At 39.8% G+C, this 25,815-nt stretch overlaps 2 protein-coding genes across 3 annotated transcripts; one reads left to right on the plus strand and one right to left on the minus strand.

Annotated features, from left to right (window-relative positions):
• Positions 1–1,026: 1,026 nt before the first annotated feature.
• Positions 1,027–4,861, minus strand: rbp4 (retinol binding protein 4, plasma). Of its 2 annotated transcripts, none has more exons than XM_084078580.1 (6): positions 4,749–4,861; positions 4,383–4,494; positions 3,572–3,708; positions 3,168–3,274; positions 2,134–2,346; positions 1,027–1,830 (listed from the first exon to the last, which is right to left on the minus strand). In XM_084078580.1, exons 2-6 carry the CDS (start codon positions 4,482–4,484, stop codon positions 1,805–1,807), a joined length of 585 nt encoding a protein of 194 aa, XP_083934706.1. In that variant the 5' UTR covers positions 4,485–4,494; positions 4,749–4,861; the 3' UTR covers positions 1,027–1,804. The 2 variants fall into 2 exon arrangements, with proteins under 2 accessions (XP_083934706.1, XP_083934707.1); XM_084078581.1 differs by having other exon boundaries at positions 4,383–4,491; positions 4,749–4,843.
• Positions 4,862–9,450: 4,589 nt separating this feature from the next.
• Positions 9,451–25,185, plus strand: pde6c (phosphodiesterase 6C, cGMP-specific, cone, alpha prime; the record flags this gene model as incomplete). The annotated part of the gene is made up of 21 exons (XM_084078216.1): positions 9,451–9,918; positions 10,760–10,912; positions 12,434–12,523; positions 12,961–13,101; positions 13,902–13,976; positions 14,866–14,930; positions 15,352–15,418; positions 15,534–15,581; positions 15,676–15,825; positions 15,959–16,102; positions 16,568–16,633; positions 17,198–17,353; positions 17,759–17,866; positions 18,607–18,740; positions 20,466–20,553; positions 21,685–21,785; positions 21,997–22,104; positions 22,961–23,024; positions 23,491–23,565; positions 23,829–23,912; positions 24,967–25,185. The coding sequence occupies 21 exons, from the start codon at positions 9,451–9,453 to the stop codon at positions 25,183–25,185; spliced, it is 2,604 nt and encodes an 867-aa protein (XP_083934342.1).
• Positions 25,186–25,815: the final 630 nt, after the last annotated feature.

Consider the following 25,815-nt stretch of genomic DNA (forward strand, 5'->3'; position numbering starts at 1 on the left):
TAGGGATTATCGGTAGGCAGGTCTATACAAATGGTACTAATTATAATGAGCATTGGTGAGCCCCTTTAACGCAAACATTGCCAAAGAAGGGAAATACTAACCAAAAATGACCACCAACATTGGTTTTCATTATTCTGAACTCATAAGGAGTTGTGAATAGGGCCTTTCACTAAGCGCGGCACTAACTAGCAGAGCTACCAGCCTCCTCCAGTATTTCCCATTTCATTTCTAGGGAATTCCCATTTTCTTCATATGTCCGTCCCTGATTGTCCATAATTGCTGACAGAACTGAACTGCTTTGTTCAGCTGCTGCCTGTCTAATCCTGTTCTGTAAGGACTGGGATCCTCCGCTAAAGTGTGCCACTGCTCATCTGTGTAGTGTCTTAATGCCGAATGTGTCTCACTCACTTCCGTCTCCACCCTGACATTGTAAAGCTGAAATGAGATTGCATGCGTTAAGTCCTTGTATTAAACTATTTAAGGCAGGGGATTAGCTAAGGTTTCTCTCAGTAAGTGAAAAGAGGTTAAGGTGCCTATATTTCTGCCACCGTGACAATGTGACAAAATATGCTTTGTCATAAGACATTGACGCTCAATGAAGATGACGTAATTCAGGAGGGCTCTGCAGTCCTTTAGTTCTCCTTAGGTTCTCTGCTCTCTGCAGCATCTCCAAAACTAACAATCTGTTTTGCTCTCAAAATGTTTTGTAAACTTTTGTTTTCATGTGATAATAATTTAACTTTTTATTCTGATCATGTCCAAAGATTTGATACTGTACAAAAATGTGCAATAAAGATTGAAATATCTGTGTGCTTAATACATATACTGTTATTTCTGAAAAGAACTGCATTGCAGAACCAATGCAAAGACCATAGCACAGTCCTTCATATTAGGAATGGAGATATGATTTATTTTCAAAACAGTTTGTTAGCGTTTAGATGTCACCATACATATCGGTACTAATAGGCAGATATCTCTGATCATCTGGCAATGCGACTATAATTGTTTTTAAAGAACAGAGAGGGCTAACCCAGAATGGAATTTTTATTTCAAAAAGTAGTTCAAGAAGAGTACACCATACAATCACAGAGGAAACTAAGGTATTAATACCTATAGCGTACATTCATTAATATACTGTATAACTTTGCCTAACGAAGCTACAGGATACATCCATCAGTGTACACGGAAGTCATTCAATTCCAAGTTGCACTCAAATGCCGATGAGGGTTCAGCTTCTTTAACGCCTTGTACAGGGAATTTCTTCTCTCGGTACTTGTAACGTTGTTATAAAATCTTCCTAGATTTGATTCTCAGTTACAAAAGCAACTGTTTATTCCCTTTTTGAAATGTAGCCTTCCTATGCATCCTGCTGGCCATAAGCTAGAGGGTTACCTTAGCCTATGGACGCCACATTGGTTTCACAGAGAGATGGTAAAGCCTGATTTATAGCTTACGTTGGTGCGCACCAGCGTTGTGTGCCAAAAATAGCTGATCCACATCCAATGTGTTGCATTGTGATGTGTTGTGAGCTTATAGATATATTTTCGGCATGTGACACCGGCGAGCAATGAAATATACTGAAGTATACTTATAGTCGTAAGATGGTGTCCCGGGACAAAAATCTATACAAGTGCATTGTGAGCTTGTAGATCTGCTGTTTTCTGTGTAGGAGTTCAAATTAGGCACAACAAGGTGTTTTTGAGGCTGACCCCAGACCAGCGTCAATGACTAATTTACCCAAGTCCCTTATTTACAGTGTTGATAACGTGAAAAGCTGCGATGTTCCTGGATCCCTGTAAGCAGCTCAGCTGGTGCTGGTTTGACAGAAAGCTGAAATAAAAACATGACAAATATATGTTTTACTAGTGACATATAAAACATAATTGAAAAAATATGTAAATAACAAGCATGTACTTGGATATTTATCTTATTGGCCACAAGAACATCAACACTTTAAAAAATAAAATGGTTCAGTATGCCTAAATAATTGGAGGTTTCATGCCTTGATAAATCCCAAAATAAGCCACACTTTCACTCACTCATATTGACACACTGTCATTCATTCAGTCACTCTGCTAATTAAGGGAGGAACGAGTCATTTAACCCTTGTAACACAATCGACTGTCAACCCACCAGTGTGTGGAACACGTCTGTATTTGCCAAGCAGACAGAGCTCAGTCTTCCTCTGGGTGACAATGCGCTGGTCCTCTGGCCTCAGGCCTGTGGGGTGACGGGAGAAGATGAAGGAGTAGTCGTCCAAGCAGGTGCCGTCGTCGTTCGTCTCTCTGCAGGCGTAGTGCACGGCATAGTTGTCATAGTCGGTGTCGATCACCCAGTGGTCATCATCTAACAGGTTGCAGTGGAGAGAGAGAGAGAGAGAGAGAGAGAGCAGATTTCCTTTAGCATCATGCATGCAATCTGATCCTACAGAAAAACCCTCAGTGTCATTATAAGTGAGAGTATACAAATGTAGATTTACAAATGGATTTATAAACAGGAGAGGCTTTTATTGTGTAACTATAGATCAATGGTCCCATGTTATGTTTTAATTCATAGACCTCTTATCAAAGGGAGAAAAAATATCTTATTATAGTAGCCTACACATAACCTTTGTGCTCATGTGATACCACAGCTATCACTGACAATTCTGAGGTGTCATAAGGCATGCCATTTTATTAGCAAACATTTGGTTTCATTAATTTACAGATTTAAACTGAATGTTGTAGTTGATCATTTAATTGAATCAACAACAACATGTTTACATGGCAATGCCCCAGTTGGCACCGTACAGATAATCTCAATGACCTGGCAGTGACGGTTGCAAAACCTTTGCCAGTAATGCCCCCGGTCAACTCAGTGCCACGTGCAAAAGCTTTTGCCAGCAATAATGCTCCCGGTCACTCAGTGCCAGTTGCAAACAGTTTCGCCAGCAATGCTCCTAGTCCCGGTTTACAGAGACCTTTTGGCTTACATCTTGTTCACCTGAGAGAACATTTGGAGAGCTGAGGAGTGAGGCTAGGATTGGAGGAGACCAGGTACAAACTAGGAACAATCATCACAAACCCACTTCATTCATGATGCATGCCCGAAATCATGCCAAATTCAAGTAGAAGATCCAGGTTAGGCCCTGTCAAGTTCAAGTCTATAGTAGAGGCTCAATAACTTACATCCAGTCTGAAGATAGGTGGCAGCTCCCTTGTAATCCATCTTGAATTTTGCGGGGTCAGAGGTGTCTTCAAAAAAGGCAACCATGTTTGCACACATCTCCCAGTTGCTGTTAAACAAAGAGAGAGGAGAGAATAAAAGAAAACGTTTAACATAAGGAGATGAGAGTGGAGCAACATGTCAAATCACAATTCAAGTTTAACCACTTTAGCCCTATTAAAAAAAATAGGCAAAGTATTCCATCTAAAAACATAATCACCTATAATGACATGCCCAAAATACAATAGGGACGCCTGGTTGAAAATGGCTAACTGAGGGAAGTGAGCCGAACCAGAATCACACTTGATCATGATGTCCCGCACAAGTAGCACTGCATGGGCCCAGTACAGTACAGAACACAACTCACTTCAGAATGATGACTCTGCCCTCAGCTGTGGCGGTCATGGTGCCGTCTGGTTTGATCGTGAACTGGGCCACAATGTTGTCGAGCAGGAACAGGCCGACGGGGTCCTTCTTTGCCACAGCGTACCATGTCCCTGCATACTGCAACAGAGAACATGTCCATCTCACTTCATGCAATCAACCCTCTATTCTTAGTAAAAACGGACCTAAGTTTACAACCCTACTTGGACCGTTTCTTTTCCATCTACGCCAAACCTCTTCGCCGGAGATAGCAGATCTACAAGCTTGGCTATTTTACGCAAGCATTCCACCCAGATTAGGGATGCTAGGGTTCAAGTGGTTAACACCCCTAACTTGTTGACCTTCAAAATCCAAATGAAAAACTGTATTTATATTTTTATTCACTGGATGCTTTGGCCCAATAATCTTTCAAATGTTGTCATGTCTATAATTCTGTGTTTCCTTTGTTGTTTATTGTTCTCTTTATGACTGTCTCTTTTTCTTTCTTTCTTCTTTTCACTAGACAGTACATTTCGGTCAGCTTTATCTGTGTTTAAATGTGCTCTATAGATAAACCTTACTTACTTAGTTTTTTTTTTTTATACCTTGCATAAATGCTCTTTTTCAGTAATTCCCTGCTTCACCACAGTTACACACATTCACACCAGGGAGCTGCCCAGCACAACCACTGTCCAATATACTGTTGACCACGGAGCAGCTGGAGGTTAAGTGCCTCGCTCTGCTCAAGACAACACATTCAACACATTGAGGGATGAGGGTCGCTCCTTCACTTTCATGAAATATTTGTCACTCACCCTGTTCCTGTCGAAGTTCTGCACAACTTTGAAGTTGGCCACTTTACAGTCCTGTGCCCAGCACACAGCCAGCATACACAGAGCCAAAAAGTACCGCAACATCCTGACTCTTCTGGAAAGCAGAAAAGGCATAAAAAAGAAAGAAAGAAAGAAAGAAAGAAAGAAATGATAAAAGCACAATGACGGCTAGTTGATTTCCACTCAATGTACAGGTGCAAATTCTGAAAAGTAATTACAAACTAGTAAATCAAAGTACTGTACTAAAAGTGACAAAACATAAAGAAATTAACTAAAAAAGAATAATATTTTTTTGTTGCAAATGTGAATAATGGTAAAAAGCCACGTTATCCCATTTTCAATGCATACCTTCTTGTTATGAAAAGGAAGTACTGGACTGCTCACAGGGGTCACAGTGGTTTTTGAGGCAGATTCAAGCCTTATATACACTGGGCTGTTGCATAATGATTACTAGGGGCCTGAATCTACCCGCCTTTCCTCGCAGCTAGCTTGGCTTCTATTGGACAAACATTTACGTAACTGTATAGGCCCCTCTCCTATTGATTTGTGTTCTGCAGCTCCCCCTCCATAAAAATGTTTTTTTGCTGGAAAAGGAGGCCCTCCGGAACTTAAGAAAGCAACCACAGCCAATGCCAAAACGCACATCTGGAATAGAGCCTACTGCGCAGGATGAGTGTGGAATGCATGCGTGTCATGTAACCAAGACGCACGTGCACATACATGCACTCAGACCAACAGATCAGGCCTTGTGCTTTATAAGGTCATGGCCTTGTGTGTTTTTGTTCTAGCAGACAGACAGACCAAAGTGAAGACATGTTTAAACTTGATATGTGTGTCTCCATACCGCATCATCAGCTCAACTAGTATCACTGTTCACTTCATCATTCTACCGAAAGATATAGGGAGAATATTGGAGAATATTCTGTGTGTGTGTGTGCGCGCGCGAGCGCATGTGTGCGTGCGTGCGTTTGTGCACACGCATGTGTGTGCATGTGCGGTTTTGTGTTGGTGTGTGAGCAAGCAGGAGAGAGGCACAGCAAAAAAGTAGTAAGATCAGCAAAATATCTTACTATTGCAATTAGATCTGATTGCACTCTTGGCAATCAGATCTAATTGCTATGAATTATTCTTTGAATGAAACACCTGTGGTGAATCAGTCAAATGCTTTTGCTTTTACAAAGTATTAGGAATTATCTTTGGATATTTTTAATGTTTTTGTATGTAATTCTTTGTATCAGTACTTCTAGCGTAGTTAGAAAGATGCTAGGTATGTTATGCTTTGATTGATTGATTGAATACTTTATTTAGAAGTTTGCAGAGAAAAAGAACATGGAAGTAGGCCTACAGTTCACAATACAAGGTCATCTAAATAGGATTGAAAAAGGCCAGAAAAGCTGCAATGGCTTGTTTCAAATGGGGTCCTCACATACTCAATTCATGGTGCAGATATGTACTCTTTCACATCATGCTATGTATGCTGTTTGCTTGTCCTCAGAAGCCAAGTTTGTTATTTAGATGATAGGTTTGATGTCTGCCCGCCATCCTATTTACCTTGCAGTACTTCTTTGACACCGTGTCATTTTACTAGGGTTCCACTTACTCTGGTCTTGGACTTTGTAAGTTGCAAGAAAGTCTGCTTTAATGTGAATTGTGAATGAGATCATTGTGGAGTCCTGATACAGCAACTGATCCTAATTTAGTAATTTAGTTCAAATTTGTATTGGGGGAGGGGCACAGCAACATGTTATCTTGGTGTTAAAACCTGATTCCTATGAGTAGGCCACATCACTGCCACAATAAAATACATTTTGAGTAAAAAACTAAAAACATCGGAGGTATTCCAGTTTATTAGATAGTTACAGCAAAGTGTTTAAAAGTCAATTTATGTCCTGACATAACCGTAAATCCCACCCATCTGGTACTCCAAGTAATTAACCATCACTACGCTTTTATTGCAACTACTAGTTGATTCAGGTCAGAGTTTTATCATCTTAAGCACTATATCTATACTTCCTCATACAACAAATTGTGATAATAGCCAAGCTCACAACGTTGTGAGCTTGTAGTTCTGCTTTTTTGGTTTAGCTATTTGTGAACAATATTTAAAGACAGTATTTAAATATTTAAACAAGAAAAACAGATCGTTCCATGCAGGACTGAGAAAAGTTGGCTGCAGCAGATGTAAACGATCCCTCCCCTCTGCTGTGGGATGAAATAATTGTGCCTTTGGGACCCAACATCTGCAGCTTGCATAACCATGGATCAGCACAATTATCTGCAGCAGGGATAACAGTGGTTGGAGTGTGGCCAAAGTCAGAATAACATTTCATAACACTGAAGATTAGCCAATGAGTTATTTTGTTAATGCTATCATTTCAGACTTGTTTTCTTAGTTTTGATAACATCATTTTATATCGTCAAACGAAGTGTTTGGAGCCCTTTTTTGATACAGTGATTTGTATTCAAATCTGTCATTGTTATTTTTTTTGGAATGGATGCCAAGCATGATCGGAATACTGTTTAATTTGTGGCTGTCAAGAACATAAAAACTAAACCAAATCAAAACCCAGTCCCAGAGGGGAGGGTGTTCTCCCTGCAACTCTGCCTAACACCCAAGCTTACTCCCCAAATACACTGGTATAAAATACATTTTTAAATTACCATAAATCAATGACATTAAGCACGATAACACATAAATAACCCTTACACACCACCCAGGGCAAATAATGACACAATAAAAACAAGCATACAATATCATGGTCAAATGTTGAGTTTTACAAAATGACAAATGAGAACATTTTGTGATTTTATTGTTTGAATTTGTAAAGCTTTATCTTTCTCTTTCTGGAAACAACAAAAACAATGGAGCTTTATGAATAAAACTAATTTTACCCACTGTTTTACACCTGTAAACCTGTGATGTGATGTGACAGTAAAAGTAAGTAAAAATAAGTTACTATATAAGTACTTTTTGACCATGAGTATCCATTGTAGATTTGCCAACGAGAACCGGCTAGAGGTACACAGCCCCAACCTTTAGGTGTTAAACTGTAACCCTTCTTAATCCAGCACATCCTGTTATCCCCAGCCTATCCTATGTTTGATTGTCATTTGAGTTGCACCTGTGTCTAGTTACTCGTTTGTTTGATTGCACATCAGATCTTCTGTTTTCATTACCTGTTCATGTACCTGTTCTGTTAACTGTTTATGTGAGTACATTATGAGACTTAAATCTCTGCTGTCATCTCAAGTTTTTGTGCCTGTCTGCCTACGTTTGGGTCAAACTTTGAAAGCCCTTGACATAAAGTCATGGTCCAGAGTTCCCTGGGATCTCTAGGCCTGCTTGTCTTCCCAGGGCTCGGAGACTATGGTATCCCCAGGGGAGGGACATCTGGTGTAGAGGGACTCTGTGCCTCCACACGCTCCTCCTTTGTGCTGGCAAGGGCCCGACAGGGTGCCGACCAGTCCCGATGTATGACCACCTTATGGCCTCAACCCTGTACCATGTCTGATAAATTGGCCAACACAGTACAGAACAATGTATTTGTTTCCCAAACACTGTGTTGGCCCCCATTTTTATGGGTCACAAGTAAATATCCCTTTTTACTCGTGTTTCCTACAAATCTTTTTTTTTTCAAAAGAAGTTCTGAAAAAAAGAAAAATACAAATCCTACACGGCCAAATAACTTGGTTAACCAGCTGTTCCACTGTCTGTCTGTTCGCCCATGACTCTCTATCCCACACAACTTTAGCTATGTCCTTGTTGATAAGCGTTCCTTAATCCATCCCAGTAGAAAATGGAACTCCCTGTCTTGCCAGTCAGCTAGACAGTGTATAAGCCTGACTGAGCTACAGTATGTGGTCCTTAGCGTTGCGTGAGGCAGCTTGATGTACAAGTACTACACCCCCTGGATATGACGCTAGTATGTCGCAGGGACCTACCCCCAATCCAACGCTTGATGCTGATTGCCAAGCAGGGAGGCAATGGATCCCATTTTATAGCCGTTCGTATGACTGGGCTAAGGATTGAACCCTAACCACAAGGCCACTGAGCCGGATAGACAGTGTGGTTGGTTAATAATAGACACCATTAATAGAACTTCTAGGACCAACAAACAGAGCTGTGGTGTAGATAGCCTATCAATAGCTCTGAATGTATTGCCATTGGCTGTGTAAGATAACGGAGGAACTGCTTCCATTCAAGGGTTGGTACACAGATCATTTGTATACACTATTAAATCATTAAATTGGACATAAAAGGTTAAAGAAGGCTTTCTGGTTTCTGGAATGCTTTCTGGTTTGAATTCCTCCAATGGCTGCCTGGGAAAACCTGGAAACAAATGTAGGCGACTCCCACTACCATTGAGGAGAGAAATCGTATACATAGTTTAGCCTATAGGCCTATGTGCATTGTCAACACATTTGGCAGTGCAGGGGCTACCTTGTTTCTCTCTGGATCCTCTTCCCATCAAATGTAGGCTATATAGCTTACATTTCTGTTATCTTGTGATTGACAGTAACATTTCTGATGTTCCAAGACTGAGAATAGCTCACTAAACTTTCAACTTTATGGGCACGTTCACCATGATCAGAGAGAGATGAATTTAGTGTATCTGCTTGATTTTATGCATATAGGCCTACTTAGGCCTACTTTGTTTCCCATTTCGCCCATTGTTTTGCTTCAGCACAACTTAATGATGAATTATTCTGAATGCAGTCACATGCACATCCCTTGCCTTGTGTAAGCTCTGACATGACACTCGACCTGACAGCAGACTTTCTGTCTCAGCTTTCTCCTCCCAATAGAGGATTGCCCAACATTAATTACCAGGATTTGCGGGTTAAGTAGGGCTTTTAATGTCATCATGACGTCACATTAGTTAGCGGCCACTTTGATCCTCTCAGCCGCTAAGCCAACTATTCTGCCTGCCGGATGCTGCTGGATGGTTTGGTGATTTCTTCATTACCACAGAGGTGGATGCACTGGTGATTGACCACCACGCTGGTGATGCTTCTGTAAGAGAGGAGAGGACCACGCAATCGCTTCAAAATGGCAGACAAGGATAGTGTGGAGAAATTCTTGGAGAACAACCCTCAATTCGCCAAAGAATACTTTGATAAGAAGGTTCGCTGCGATGCACTCACGGCCGCCTTTGCTGCACCTCTTGACATCAAGGATCCAGCCTCCTTTAAGGATATCTCCACTCTCCAGGAATCCACGCTCATTTTCGACCTGATCAAAGAGTTGATGCCCGGGGGAGTTTTTGAGAAATCCCTGCATAAAGTGCTCCAGAGAATATGTATGTTGATACAAGCCGACAAGTTCAGTTATTATTTATGCAGATCCAGAAACGGTATTCCTGAGCTCGCCACCTGCCTGTTTGACATAACAACAACCTCCAGTTATGAGAAAAACCTGGTCAATCCTCAGTCGGAAATTGTTTTCCCCACCGACATCGGTATTGTCGGCTACACTGCACACTGCAAAAAGCCACAAAATGTTCCAGATGTTACAAAGGTGAGTGATCCATCCAGGTTGGATGTGCGCAGCGTGCGTAAAGCTGCTGTCCAAGACATTACGCACAATACGCAGGATATTCACATTGAAATTGAGCACATTTCTTGCGTGGAACACAGGGCAGTTATACTTTAGACTTTAATATTACATTAATTGAAAGTCGTTTTAATAGCTATAGGTTTTTGCCCCTGTCAAATCATAGAACTCCTGTATATTAACCACATTTGGATGGCATTGGGAAATAACAGTATTATTATCCGTGCATGCTCAACGAGATAACGCGACTGCTATGTGGGCGGTAATAATGGGAACAGATGCCTTGGTATAATTCTTTTTAATGTAATTGGTTTGTTGACTTTGGACATGTTTCCTGTAATAAAATAATGAAAATAATGTAAAATAGGCTATATGTCAACATCTAGGAACTCCAAGGGGCGTTAATTTACAAATAGGGGTAACAATTGCTCATAAGGTAGGCTACCCATAATTAACGCTTAATTTATGATTAATTAATACATTATTTAAGCGTTAATTAAGCATTAATTCATCATCAATTCCTTGTAATCATTCATCATCATTAATTAACATCATTAGTTAAGCAAAGTTACTTAATACATAAATTAATGATGAATTACAAGGAATTCATGATGAATTCATGCTTAATTAACGCTTAATTAATTCTTAAATAATGTATTAAGTAATCATAAATTAAGTGTTCATTACAGGTACCTTATGAGCAAGTGTTACCAAATAAATAAAAATATATATATATGTCAATGTGTGTCTAAGTAGCCATACGTCTTTGGATTCATAAACACTGTCTCCTCTTTTCACATCCTAGAACTCAAAATTCAGTGATTTTGTGGACAAACAGACCGGTTACAAGACCAAATGCATGCTCACCTTCCCTCTCATGGCTGAGAAGGAATGCCTTGGAGTTGTCATGGCACTCAACAAAGTAGGAGCTGAATCCTTCAGCAAGGAGGATGAAGCGGTAAGCAGTTGAGGACAAAGTACTCGATCCACCCCAGTACTTGAGTCAAAGTAGTTTAGTTACTGTATGCCTGGTCAAATATGACTCAGCTAGAAGTGAAAGTTGCTCAGTCAAATTTGTACTTGAGTTAAAGTACTGTAGTAGGTCTACTTGATTTTAAGCATAGGTATAGTTTGAAATAGGGCTTAAGTAGTTAAGTAGTTAACCACTTAAACCCCAGAACGGAGTCCCTTGGGGCTCTATGCTAGTGTATTTTCTTATTTCTGTTATTGTGGGGTAAGCTTTCACTGAAAATAGCAGATCGACAAGCTTACAATGCGTTGTAAGCTTGTCGATCTGCTATTTTCATGCTAAAGTTCTCCCCACAATACGGATGCTGGGGTTTAAGTGGTTAATTAATCATGTACTTTTCCCCCTCCTACAAATGTAGTGAAGTCAAAAAAGTGTGATATTTGTCTTTGAAATGTAGTGTAGTGAAAGTCATCAAGTATCAATCAAAATACACATTTTGAAAATAATGTATGTTATATCGTCAATATTGATATCAAGGTACAGTATTTGGTCCAAAATATCATGATATTTGATTCGCTCAGCCCGTTCAACCCTTGTTGGACAGATGTGGTAAACAACATTATAAAGCATACAGAGGAACCAAGGACCTCTGAATAGAAGAATCCTCACTGTGCTTTGATTAATAAAGTAGCAGTTATAATGCTATTAGCATTTGCTTTGGAAAGAATTCTAGAAAATGGTTGGTTATTAATATGTGAAGATGGAAAAGTTGATTTCTATAAATATCTAGAACCCCTTTTTTAACCCCATTCATTGCATGACATCTTAGGTTATGTCTATAAGCCTTTTGCTCTACTGTCTTATTAGCTGTGTTAAACCTAATTTATACAATTAAAGTACAATGTTGTCACCAGCCACAAACACCTTTAGGCAAGCGACACCATTATGGAGTAAAATATAACTTAAGCTTTGAATAGACGCTTGGTTGAAGTTGTGCTAATATGTGATTTGGGTTAAACTAAATCCTTCTATTTAATTTATTTCAATTTCACCATAATAAATGAACTCTTTGCTCTATCTACTAACTAGGGCCAATATTTGGAAAATCCATTGCACACATTGGAAAATGGATACAGATTCTGGATATCAGTGTAAAATGTAGTTTGAAAATCTTATAAATGAGTAGCTATTTGAACCAGAGCTGAGGGCAGTATTACACACAAGAACTCACCTGTATCTCCAAATCCAGCTCCAATTATTTTAAGGCTGCCTTGAAAACACACCTATTCTCTCAGGCTTATGGCAAATAGTTTTTTGTTGTTTTTGTGTATTTGTTGGTTGTTCATTGTTTTTGATGTAGTGTCCTTGGGTTCATGAAAGGCGCCATATAAATTCAAGCTATTATTATTGATATTATTATTATCTGACCTGAAGTCTGCTGTTTTGTGTGTTGACAATGTTTTTTTTTCTTCTTTTCTTTTATTTTCTCTAATCTGATTTGATCATCAGCTCTTCCATAAGTACATGACCTTTGCCCAGGTCGTTTCTCTGCAGCATTACACAGCTTACATGTACAACGTGGAGTCCAGAAGGAGTCAGGTAAATCATTTATGTCAGTGTTTCCCAAACAATGGGTCGGGACTCATTGTTTGTTACATTTCCTAAATGAAAAAAGAAAATTACTATTTTGAAACATTTTCAATAAAAAAAGAATATAAGAAGAAGAAAGAAAATGGTTCCATACATCAAAATGTTTTAGCAGATCTAGAAGCTCACATCGTCTACTTTCATATTTTGGGTCTCGAGCTAAAAAGTTTGGAAAACAGTGATTGCCATTTCATTTAGGCCCCCAACATCTCACCAAATGCACATCATCATTATAAAGTTGATTTCACAATGGCTACAGGCTACTGGGCTATAGACTCAAAGACCAAACCGAACGATTAATAGATTAGGAGGGGACAGTTCTACGCAATTATTTGATATTACAAATCATTTGATATTGATGACTCATGTTCACCCCTTGTTTTGACCAGGTGCTACTGTGGTCCGCTAGCAAGTGTTTTGAAGAGTTGACGGATATTGAGAGACAGTTCCACAAAGCGCTCTACACTGTCAGAATCTACCTCAACTGTGAGAGGTACTCAGTGGGCCTCCTGGACATGACCAAAGAGAAGGTATAGATTTTGAAGGATATACTGTAGTGACCTTTGAGTAATCAAGGGCTGCATTAAGCTTAAAGCTGCTATCCCAAACGTATTTGAATAATTAAATCATTATTTAACCCATTTAAAACCGGGAAAGTCATTTTAGATTTTAGCATTGGCTATTCAAAAGTAGCAGATGTACAAGGTCACAACGCGTCACTTTATGTCGAGCTGCGATCTTGTACATCTGCTTTTTCCGAAAATGTTAGAAAAATCGTGAAAATGTGAGAACTACTGATTTAGAAGGCATTTGTTGAAAGAGTTAAATGAGTTAAATGATTTATATTTTAATACTAGACTACTCTGGAACGATGCAAGTGGGACACAATGCAAATGCATGCCCCACCCGGTTGTAAATAGGACACCTACTGGTTGACAAGTAGTACTAGCTGAAGCTTATAAGGGCAAGCAACCTTTGACCAAGCAGGGATGCCCTGTACGCAAAATGGTTGAACTTTGGCACGAGACCCGGGTTTGAATTCTGGGTTGGACATAAAAGTTATGGATTGCAGCTTTAAATAGCTTTTAAACAATGGCTATGGAACAAAAAGTTAATGCAAAGGATGTGGAGGCACAACAGAATAATAAAAACAATTGATTATACATTTTTTCTTACTCAAGAGGAATTTGCATATTGGTGTCCATGTCCCTGTCTGTTAAGGACCACAAATAAGCCGGACTTTTTGCCAAGTCAAAGATATAATTTTTTTCTCGATGCATGTACTGTAATGCTTAACATTTTTGTTATGTTATTTGTTTGTTAACTCCAGGAATTCTATGATGAGTGGCCAATAAAACTGGGAGACGTGGAGCCTTACAAGGGGCCAAAGACCCCAGATGGCAGGGTAAGAAGCTTCCAATCATATCTGTCACATTCCCCAAATTCTTATAATACCTCATAAGTTTAGTGATCCTTGAGGCTTTGTTGTCCAGTACAAATGTGCTCTGTCTTGTCATGAAAATGCACAGTATGCAGTCATATGACTGTAGGGAACTTTGGATAAAAAGGTCCAACTAATGGCATGTCATGGCGTGTAACATTATCCTGAGGTGCCTTGGTTATCTATAAAATGAGATGTTGAGCTCTGTTATGTATGCATGTCCTTTTAATAGTAGATCAATCACAGCTCGTGCTGCTATGTGCATGACATCACATCACAAACAGAACCACCTCTCTTACCATGAAAGCCTGAAAGGCCCTGGTGATGTAAAAGTGAAAGTAATAATGTGAAAGTTGGGTTGTAAAGCAAATTTTTTTTGATCTACAAATCTCTTAGTCACATCTCTTGTGAAGCACTGAAGTATTTGTTAAAGTTGTCTATTTCCATATGCCCAAATGAGGCGTAGACGGTGTTGCCAGATTCTGTGAGAGAAACAAGCGACCAGGTCTAGGAAAACCAGCCCAAAAGAAGCCACTATGGGCCACGTGAGCACTTTAACATATACATCAGCTATTTGAAAATAGCAGATCTACAAGCTCACAACGCGTCGCGGATCAGATCTGGCAACCCTGGGCGTACAACATCATCACACCAAGACATGAACACAAACAGCCTGTCTGTGTAGTTCAACTTATCCATAGAACACCGGATTGTGATTTTTAGCTTTGTTCACAAACTGCACACACTTACTATCAACAGTTAAGGTAGGCCACACTGTTATTCTCTATGTCAGACTCTATGTATTTCTTTTCTTTTGAGGAGTTTAGCTAACAGGAGTTTCCTTCTTTTGCAGGAAGTCATCTTTTATAAGATTATTGACTACCTTCTGGAAGGCAAAGAAGAAATCAAAGTCATACCGTGAGTAAAATCCAAGTCAGGGTCTTGTGTAGGCCAACCCTTGTAACGAAGGAAAACAGAAGTACAGTACTGTATGTTGAAATGATCACTATTCAGTATAAAATGGATTTACTGGTCCAGATGTGGCCATTGTAATCCATTACTCTCATTTAAGTTGCATCTAGAATTTACAACTGAAACAGCAAATTATACTAACCCTCTAGTATCTCTCAAAACTTGAATCCATTTTCAGCATTGTGCAAAAAAACATGTGGGGCTTATTCTGGCTCACATCTTTCTCTCTCCCAATTAACGTCTGTCTGTCTGTCTGTCTGTCTGTCTGTCTGTCTGTCTGTCTGTCTGTCTGTCTGTCTGTCTGTCTGTCTGTCTGTCGTCTCTCTTTTTCTCTCTCTCTCTCTCTCTCTCTCTCTCTCTCTCTCAGTAATCCTCCTGTAGACCACTGGGCTCTGGTCAGTGGAATGCCAACCTATGTGTCAGAGAATGCCTTTGTAAGTCTGACATGGCTGCTGATGGGCCATTCTCATTCAGTATAAGAAACTATTTACGAAGTAGTCAAATGTAAACATCAACATAGTAGCAATGTTCTCTTACCTCTGCTTACAGATTTGTAACATGATGAACGTGGCCGCAGATGATTACTTCACCTTCCAGGTGAGGAGAGGTTTATATCATTCTTCTTGCGCAGGCTATTTGACCCTCCCCATAACCTCGAGTTCAACTCATTCTCTGTTCAAATGTCTTTCAGAAAGAGGCAGTGGACGAGACTGGCTTTGTTATCAAGAATGTCTTGTCTCTGCCCATCGTCAACAAGAAGGAAGAAATTGTGGGCATTGCCACTTTCTTCAACAGGAAAGACGGAAAACCATTTGATGAACATGATGAACAGATCACTGAGGTCAGACTACTTGTGTATTGTCTTTTTGTGTGACATAATGTTTTCTCTCTTTATTTCCTTCTCTCCCTGTCATTTTCTTTTGTCCTATTAATTATACATGACACCTCCTTCTTTCATTTATTGTATCTTGCAGTCCTTGACCCAGTTCCTGGGCTGGTCCGTACTGAACTGTGACACCTATGACAGGCTGAACCGCATGGAGTGGAGGAAAGACATTGCCCAGGAGATGCTCATGTGTCAGACAAGATGCACTCCGGCTGAGATGCAGACCATCCTGGTCAGTTGGTATTGGAACTTTAGATCAGGGTTTCTTCAACATTCTCAACTGCACCAAGATGACATTAAGTGGTCAGAGCCTTTGTGGTATTGATGAAGGAGTTACGATCGATAGTTATACCGTGGGTTCAATTTAGAAAACAAAACCCCATGTGACTGTGTTGCTGAGATGTGGCTAGCTAAGTGCTTGATGTACCGCCTAATAATGACTTGGTATGACTAATACATATTGCCATTTGTTTTATCCAATAATGTGAAATAATTGGTTGCTAACTGGACAGATAATATGAATTGCGAGTAGCAATTATGTGTTGTTTGTGAAAACATATTCAGCAATTTTACAACATGTTTTTGAATTGCTTTGTTATTATTTTGTTCTAGGTTACTCAGGATAAGAGTGCCTGTGTAAACGTATCAGCATAAATGTCATCATGAATTGTGGTTCTTTGTTTCGGTTTTGAATCAGAATACCAAAGAGAAGTTTGATGCAGAACCAGAGGACTGTGACCAGAAGGAAATGTATAAGCTCTTGGTATGTTCTGTCGTTTCACCTGTTCACCCATTTTTTGATAATTTCTTTTCAGAGAGAAAATATTTTTTTTCAAAAGAATTTCAGAAACTTAAAAATAAAAAGATAAAGCAATCCATACATTTAAAAAACTTTAAACTTTAAATAGTGAAAATAGTAAACAATATATCAGTTCACAACGCGTCGCATCGCTATGTGTTGTAGATAAGTGGTTCATAAATACAGTTGTAGAGCCTCTTTTCAGAATGAGAAACGGCATGACGCATATTCTGACAAAATGATTGCGAGCGTAAACGTATAATGCCGTTTTGAAAGAAACAAGGCATCATCAACTATCTGGAACCCTTGACATAAAAGCAAATAACCCGAAACTAACCTTTCAGATCTGTGTTTTGTGTACCGGTACTTCATAATAACAACATATTGTCTATTTGTGAATATTGAGGAATAAGCATTAACAAATGTTTCCAAATTGTGTGTACAGTATATTGTATTTTTTTAATGAAACATCTTCATGAGTATATGAGTGACTCATGTTTGGATTGATTGTGTTGTGTTTTTGTTCAGAGAGCCACCATCCCCCCAGCGAATAATGTCAACGGCGAGGATATATACAACTTCGGATTCAGTGACTTCCCCAGCTCAGAGTTTGACCTCATCAAGGCCGGCATCCGCATGTTCTTCGAGCTCAACATCGTCGAGAAGTTCAAAGTCCCAGCAGAGGTACAATATTTGAGTTATTCAGTCAGTCAGTCAGTCAGTCAGTCAGTCAGTCAGTCAGTCAGCCAGTCCATTGGTCAATCCAGCCCAATTCAGAAGCCCAAACCTCAATGTAGATATTGCTATTTACCACAATCGCTGAAGAATCTCTCTTTTATTTTACTTTGAAGAACTGATGAATGACCAATGGGAACACATCTACTCGCTCTCACTCTGCTTTACTCTCTTTCTCCCTCTCTCCTTTTCCACCTGGATACGTTGTCCTATATTTCTTTGTCTCACTGCCCCCCCCCCCCCCCCCACCGCTTTAAAATCTCCCCCCTCCCCTCTGCTCTTTCCACTCTCTTCCTTTTACCTTCCTCTGTCCTTCATCTCTCTCTCTCTCTTTCCTCTGTTTCTCGCTCTCAGACTTTGGTCAAGTGGATGTACACAGTTCGGAAGGGCTACCGTGACATCACCTACCACAACTGGAGGCATGGCTTCAACGTTGGCCACACCATGTTCTGTCTACTACAGGTATGACTTCACAGCAATCGAAGCAGCAATGTCTGCTGTTGTCATTTAAATCAGTTAATTGATTGCACAATTGCATAGTCCTGGGTTTGATTCCTGTCTCCAAACCTTTGTTGGATGTTGTACAGTAAGGCCCAAAGTGTATTTAATCACTTTATGTGGGCATGCCGGTTTGTAGGATAGAAAATATAAGTCTGCATAGCCTACTGAGACTTTTCAAAAGCTCTCAATCAAGGCTTCATTGATTAACGTTTCGACATACAGTGTTCAGAAGACTATATGTCGAAACTGTAATCACTAAAGCCTTGATTGGGAGCTTTTGAAAAGTCTCAGTGTGCAGACTTATATTTTTTGTCCTGCCTTGATCCACTGTTGGTCCTGCACCTGCCGTACAGCGGATGTGCCAGTTAATTTTTTTCTTGCTGTCCGGTTGGTGTCTTGACAACATAATTACAATGTCCCAGGTTCGATTCCAGCTGGGATGCCCCTCAGTTTCCTGTCTATCTACACAGTATACTGTCCTGTCTAATAAAGCAAAACTCAATTAAAAACATTCCAATGACGCACACTCTAAAACGAAACACCTGTGTGTGTGTGTGTGTGTGTGTGTGTGTGTGTGTGTGTGTGTGTGTGTGTGTGTGTGTGTGTGTGTGTGTGTGTGTGTGTGTGTGTGTGTGTGTGTCTCTCTCTCTCTCTCTCTCTCTCTCTCTCTCTCTCTCTCTCCTCTCCATCTTGTTCCACAGACAGGGAAGTTGAGGAGGTATTTCTCAGATCTGGATGCGTTTGCCATGGTGGCCGCTGCATTCTGCCATGATATTGACCACAGAGGGACTAACAACCTCTACCAGACAAAGCAAGTTCTAACTCTCTTTGCCTTGTGGTTCTCCATAATTGTGTTTGCCTGTAATGCGCTAACCTATTTCTGATTTTAAAAAGTACACAATGAAACCTTTAATTACTTCATAATAACATAATATTTTCCTACATTTACATAAGGACTTTTATGGCAATAAACCTACCAACGTATACTTAATGTAGGTATTGCTAAACCAGTTTCTGCTGCTGAGACTAGGCATCATGATCTATCAAAGGCACTAAATAGTATATGTACTGACACATAATGCGGCATAAAATGTGGAAAATAATATTTGTATTCCAGAGTCCAGCTCTTTATTAAACAGAAAATGCATTTTCGTTTCAGTTTCAGTTTCATTTCCAATTTTATCCAATCAGGATAGAGACCTCAGTCAGGATATAGATTAAAGTGAAATTGGAAGTGATGCCACTAAGAAATGAGCAGGCACAATTGGAACTGGAACACTATAAAAATGAAGCTTAAAAATGGGTACTTTCTCCTGATTGACTGAGATTTTGACACCTACCGGAACATTTTCTCTGAGAGCTGGAGAGACGGGGAGACTCCTGTTACTGAACAAACACTCTATAGCAATGATTACTATCAGAATATAGTGCTTTAACCTTTTAACAAAATACTTTTTGTTTTCACCCAAAAATATCACTTACCCTACCTTTAATATTATTTAAGAGTGTTTAACTGGAAATGGTTACATATTCTGCCAGCCAGAGAGAGTTTTTAGCGGCGCTAGCCGCTCTATACCTTTAGGTATAGAGCGGATATTAGCCCTCTATACCTGGCTTTTGCGTCAACGTTCTGATTGGTCAGGCTCGCCAAGGTTCTGATTGGTCAGGTCCGTCAACGTTCTGATTGGTCAGGCTCGCCAAGGTTCTGATTGGTCAGGTCCGTCAACGTTCTGATTGGTCAGGCTCGCCAAGGTTCTGATTGGTCAGGTCCGTCAACGTTCTGATTGGTCAGGCTCGCCAAGGTTCTGATTGGTCAGGTCCGTCAACGTTCTGATTGGTCAGGCTCGCCAAGGTTCTGATTGGTCAGGTCCGTCAACGTTCTGATTGGTCAGGTCCGTCAACGTCCTCAATTTAACAATTTAACGCTCTATACCTTTAGGTATAGAGCGGATATTAGCCCTCTATACCTGTGTATTTTTAACGGCGATGGTCCTGCTCTATACCTGGCTTTTCCGTCAACGTTCTGATTGGTCAGGCCCGTCAACGTTCTGATTGGTCAGGCAAGGGAACTATTCATGACATCAATATTATATCATGAATACAAAATTAGATGGTTTATATAAACTGTAAAAGTCCGGAACATAAACACTCTATCAGCTATGACAGATCAGTTTTTGCCACTTACCTTGGAATGCATTTGGTGATTCGCTTCCAATGGCACTATTTAGTGCCACTGGAAGCCTTGAAATAAATGTACAGAGATTTAATATTGTTTCTCTAGTAGAAACACATATCTATGACAAAATATATCAAAGGCGCCGCTACCTTCACACAGGTGTGATTTTTTTTAAATGCTCTGTTTCAAATGTCCAGGCTGTGGTTACTATCCCTGGCCTGTATATAGAATACACCCCTAATTACATTCTTAATTTGGATTTGTTACTCCACAAATTTTTATTCCTGATCAAGCATTCCATAGCACTTTCATTTGTGTTGTTGCATATTTAAATGTTCTGTCGCTCTTGTGCTTACGTCTGTCATTTCTGTTTCCATTATTTAGGAGTATGGCCCCTCTTGCCAAACTTCACGGTAGCTCCATCATGGAGAGGCACCATTTGGAGTTCAGCAAGACGATCCAGGCTGATGAGGTACAACTAACAAAATGAACATGCACATCCAAAATGTAACCAATAGAACATCCAAAGTTTTACAAATACCACATTCAAAATGTAACCAATAGAACATCCAAAGTTTTACAAATACCACATTCAAAATGTAACCAATAGAAAATCCAAAGTTCTACAAATAGCATATTCGGAATATAACCAACCAATAGAACATTCAAAATGTAACAATTAGAACATTCAAAATGTAACGAATAGAACATCCAAAATGTAACGAATAGAAAGTACAGGTCATATTCTACTTGCCCAATTGTTTTTTCTTTTCTACAAAACAGACACTTGCTGGGAGTTTGATCATTCATGGTTGTGCATACAACAATGCAAAGTGTGTGTAGATGTGGACACACAAGCACATTTGTGAGTGTACTTGTGTACTTTAGTGTACAGTACATGTGAGGTTCCCATCACCTCTGCTAGTTTATAATTTATTCTTTAAAGAATTAGTCCTGCTACTTAATTTGGGGGAAGTGAAATTGCTGTATTCATTTTCTATTGCACTTGACAGAAGTTCCCCTGTATCTATAAATACTCCCAACAAAAAAAACCTGCCTGTCCATTTGCCTGATTTTGGTATTTGTTTTTGCTTGCCCAGGACAATCGGGCAACTGTTACACTTGTTGCACATCCAAAATATACGGAATGTAACGACTAGAACACACTCATCCAAAATGTATCAAATACAACATGCACGCCCTAAACGTTGGGCAAACAAATCACCAGAAAAGTGACATACATTTTCTGATAAGGTACAGCTAAAATGTTTGCTGTCATAATCTCTTTCTTCAAAGTCTTGGGGAACAATTTGTAATTGAAATATATAAACATTAATAGCTTTCATTTTTGAGAAGAAGAAGAAATGTGTGCATTTTAAGATTACAGATGAATAATGTGTCCATCCTTCAACAAAACTGCACTTAATGTTTGAATTAGTGATTAGAGGAGGATGAGGTACAATTAATTGAAGTGTAAACATTTGCTTGCCAAATGATTTGAAGGTGACCATCAGACGAGTTACTGTTGCTACATGCACAAACAACCAAACAAACACACACACACACTGAAACCAACGGGAACCCCTTTTTATTTGTCTTCCAGGACCTGAACATCTTCAGCCAGCTCCAGAAGCGCCAGTTTGAGACCGTTCAGCACTTGTTCGACGTTTGCATCATTGCCACTGATCTAGCCCTTTACTTTAAGTGAGTTTACGTTTTAACTTGTCCATTTCCGCACTGACACCATTGATAACCACTTCCCCTGTGGGACTGTACTGACACATGCTGATTTGATTCAGCTGATGGCTAGCTGTGAGGGTAATAATAATTTAGCTGCAAGAGGCAGGACACACAGCAAATCAACTGGCTACTGATGGTTGCTTATCTGTTTGTTTGTTTGTTTGTCCACGCTCAGGAAAAGAACCATGTTCCAGAACATTGTGAATGCCACAGAGCCTATGACCGACGAAAAAGAGCAAACTGGCTACATTGCCAACAACCCCACCAGAAAGGAAATTTGTATGTATGTATCACACAAAGAAACACAACATCTGCCATTTTAAAGGCCAATACTGGTAGTCTGCCATGACTCAGCGTATACTTGACATTACTGCTGACCATTTCCCAACCATTCTATGGTCTTTGAGGAAGCCAGTATTTTCCATTAATTTCAGTACGTTATGAAAATCAACTCGCAGGGACTTGAGATAGGTAATGTGGAGTTGTATCAGTTACGTTATCAGTTGTATTTTAATGTTTTTTTAAGCATGGATTGACTTGGAAAGTTTAGCCAAAAGATTGGGAAAATATGAATTTACAAACTAAATTCAAATCTCCATGACTTATTGACCACACCGTTTTATGGATTTAAAATGAACAAAATGAGTCAGTTAAGTTTGGTCATGTTTTAATAATGAAATGCAAATAAACGTATGACAACTGCAACCTCTAAAGCATGAAGCAATTAAAGGGGGTGTAAGTGAAGAAAATACAAAAAGAACAGTTTTGAGTTAAAAGTTTAATGATAGTAATCATTGCTATAAAGTGTTTGTTCAGTAACATGGGTCGCCCCACCTCTCCAGCTCTTTAGTAAGCTAAACAGAAAATACATTTACCTGTGGGGATACCAATTTGATCCAATCAGTAGAGAGAACCCCACAAAGATAATTTATCCGCAAAACATTTATTCTGTTCCAGTTCCACTTTTGTCTGCTTATTCCAATTTTGCCTGCTCATCATTGTCCTGTCTGTCACTTAAAATTTCACCACACCACATCCATCATTTAAAAATAGCTGAAACCTGTCATTTCAGTTTCTTCCTTTGTGTCTAGTAATGTTTTCTTCATTTGTGTCTCCCTCTTCACCCGTTTCTCTTGCAGGGCCATGATGATGACAGCCTGTGATTTATCAGCCATCTGTAAACCTTGGGAGGTACAGAGCAAGGTGGGTGTCGTTCACGGCCTTCAAGGACACAGGAATTACACTAGGAAATGACACCAGGAGCTTGGTTAAAAAATAATAGTAAGCGGACCAGTAGTTGACTGGTTACTGTGTCTGCCACATAAACTTGAGATTTGAGAGATTTGATTACAAATTAAGTGTATATTTCAATATATAAAATAACTTTAATTAATCAAGGAACAAGCAAACAAGTCAATATAAAATGCACATGAACTGAACTTTATTTTGTTAAACCACTTACTACCTTAAAAAAAAGAAAAAGAAATAGCCATTCTCAAAGCTCACAACACTGTTTTTGAAAGATTTTAAAAGGTAGCCTAAATAATATAGTAAATAATGTCAAATAATGTCTCATATTTGTCCAAACGGGTATCGGTCAGAGTCCCTAGTCTTTCCTTTGTTAAGCATTCAAAGTGTTTTCAGCTCTGTCTGCCTGTCTCTCTCTCAGGTGGCTCTGATGGTAGCTGCTGAGTTCTGGGAACAGGGTGACTTGGAGAGGACCGTCCTAGACCAAACACCCATTGTAAGCTCCACCCTCCAAATTTACTTCTCTTCTTGCCTTTTTCTGTTGTCTTCTAATCTGTTTTTTTGGGCCTTTTTTCAGCCTTTCTTCTGTGCTAAGCTCTTATCTTTTCATCATTATTTTTACTGTATCAGTTCACTCAAATTAATACATTTCAATTAAAAGAAACATTTTGTTCTGCCTCCCTTCTCTCCCCCCCCCCCCCCTCTCTCTCTCTCTCTCTTTCTCTCTCTCTCTCTCTCTCATTTCAACTTGCCTCTTAGCCCATGATGGACAGAAATTGTTCTGAACAGCTACCTAAGATGCAGTGCGGGTTCATTGACTTTGTGTGCAAATTTGTATACCAGGTAACTGTACAAGTCATCTGTTTCTGTTACCAGTAGATTTGCTGAGTATACTAAATGTAAATATTATTTGCAGTTCTACATGAAATGAAAGGGGAGAAGGGGTCATTGCGGAAGGCTTCACCACTTAATCACTTAAACCCTATTTACAGTATACTTAGTTGACTGGGGTCCCCCAGGGCTCTATTCTAGGTCTGTACCTTTTTTTTTTACCTCAACATCAAATCTCTTCAGCCAAAATAGTCGATCTATAAGCTCACAACGTGTCAGAGCTTATCACAATATATTATCCAAATAATCCATGTATTCAAACTTTTGTATTCAAACAGCTTCATTAAAATGTCTCTTACATGTGATATATCTACACATCATATGTTTGAGGAAAGTGGTGGTCCATTTTGCTTACATACAGTAGATCCATTATCTATGTATGTTTATTGATTTCACCTCGTCCCCCTGTTGGTTGGATAACCTGTGGAACTCCATTAGCCCCTGCAGGAATGTCTGCTAGCTAGCAATGCGTCATCCAGGGAGAGGGTTGGACCAGGACATTCATAACATACAAATATGTACACACATACACACACACACACACACACACACACACACACACACACACACACACACACACACACACACACACACACACACACACACACACACACACACACACACACACACATGCACGCGCACACATACGCATGCACACCCACAGTGACACACATTGGGGTCCCAGTATAACCCCCACACATTGTATAATATCGTCACTGTCGGGCAGTAACCTCATATGACCAAAACTGTTATTTTTCAGGAAATGGAAAAAATAACCTGTGTTCCAATGGATCCAATGTGGTTATTATTTTGTCAAAAGCACACACTTAACCACTTTCACTTTCAAAAATAGCCGATCTACAGGCTCACAATGCGTCACAATGCTACTTTTGCGTGATTGCGTGACGAAGTAGTGCATTCATTTATGAAAAAAATAAAAGAAGAAAATTGGACATACAAGGTCAACAATATCTAACACGCTCTATGTGTCGTCTTCTTCTGTCAGGAGTTCTCCAGGTTCCACAAGGAGATCACGCCCATGTTTGATGGTCTGACCAACAACAGGAATAACTGGAATGCTCTGGCTGAGGTATACAATGCCAAGATGAAGGCCATTGAGGACGAGAAGAAGAAACTGGAGGGTGGCGGTGCTGAGGAAGGTAATGGACCTAGAGAGATGGAGGGATGGATGGATGGGTGGATGAGCGAGTTGGAGGATGGATGAGCGGGTTAGAGGATGGTTGGATGGATGGATGAGCGGGTTGGATGATGGCTGGATAGATGCTTGGGTAGGTTGGAGAATGGATGGATGGATTGAGAATAGATGGATCCAGTAGATAAACAAATGTTCAATTTCTCAGTTCCTCTTCCATGGTGCGAACCATGTAATACTAACCAATAATATGTGTGTGTGTGTGTGTGTGTGTGTGTGTGTGTGTGTGTGTGTGTGTGTGTGCGTGTGCGTGCGCGTGCGTGTGTGTGTGTTTAACAGACAATGGAGGGAAGTCCAAGACCTGCACTATCTGCTAAGCTGAATTTTGTTGGGCCCAGTGAAACGGTGCGATCTTACATGCTTAGGACTAATCTAGGGCTAGGCTATATTTATCTAGTCTGGTCTTCCTTCGGTCCACTATGGTCTTGTCTTGCTAGATCTGAACTGGTCTAGATCTTCTAGCCTGGCCATGTCTGGTCTGTGTGGATCTAGTCTAGGCTATTTCAGTCTGCTCAGATCAAGGTGCAACTGAGTTAGGTCCGGGCTGGTTCTATATAATGTACTCTAGTGTAGTGTGAACCACTGGTTCTCAAATGTTTTAATTTCAAGGACCCCATAACTCTGAAAGTGTGCAAATATGTA

Source organism: Gymnoscopelus microlampas (genome assembly GCF_963454915.1).
Source record: "Gymnoscopelus microlampas genome assembly, chromosome: 14".
Classification (NCBI taxonomy): domain Eukaryota; kingdom Metazoa; phylum Chordata; class Actinopteri; order Myctophiformes; family Myctophidae; genus Gymnoscopelus; species Gymnoscopelus microlampas.

What these genes read in the sequence shown, in the direction of transcription:
- rbp4 (XM_084078580.1), bottom strand. Translation starts at nt 4,484, where the DNA reads ATGTTGCGGTACTTTTTGGCTCTGTGTATGCTGGCTGTGTGCTGGGCA. An exon ending in AGAACTTCGACAGGAACAGG is followed by an intron (nt 3,709 to 4,382) that starts GTGAGTGACAAA and finishes TCTCTGTTGCAG; the next exon opens with TATGCAGGGACATGGTACGC. An exon ending in CAGACGTGTTCCACACACTG is followed by an intron (nt 1,831 to 2,133) that starts GTGGGTTGACAG and finishes TTTTTATTTCAG; the next exon opens with CTTTCTGTCAAACCAGCACC.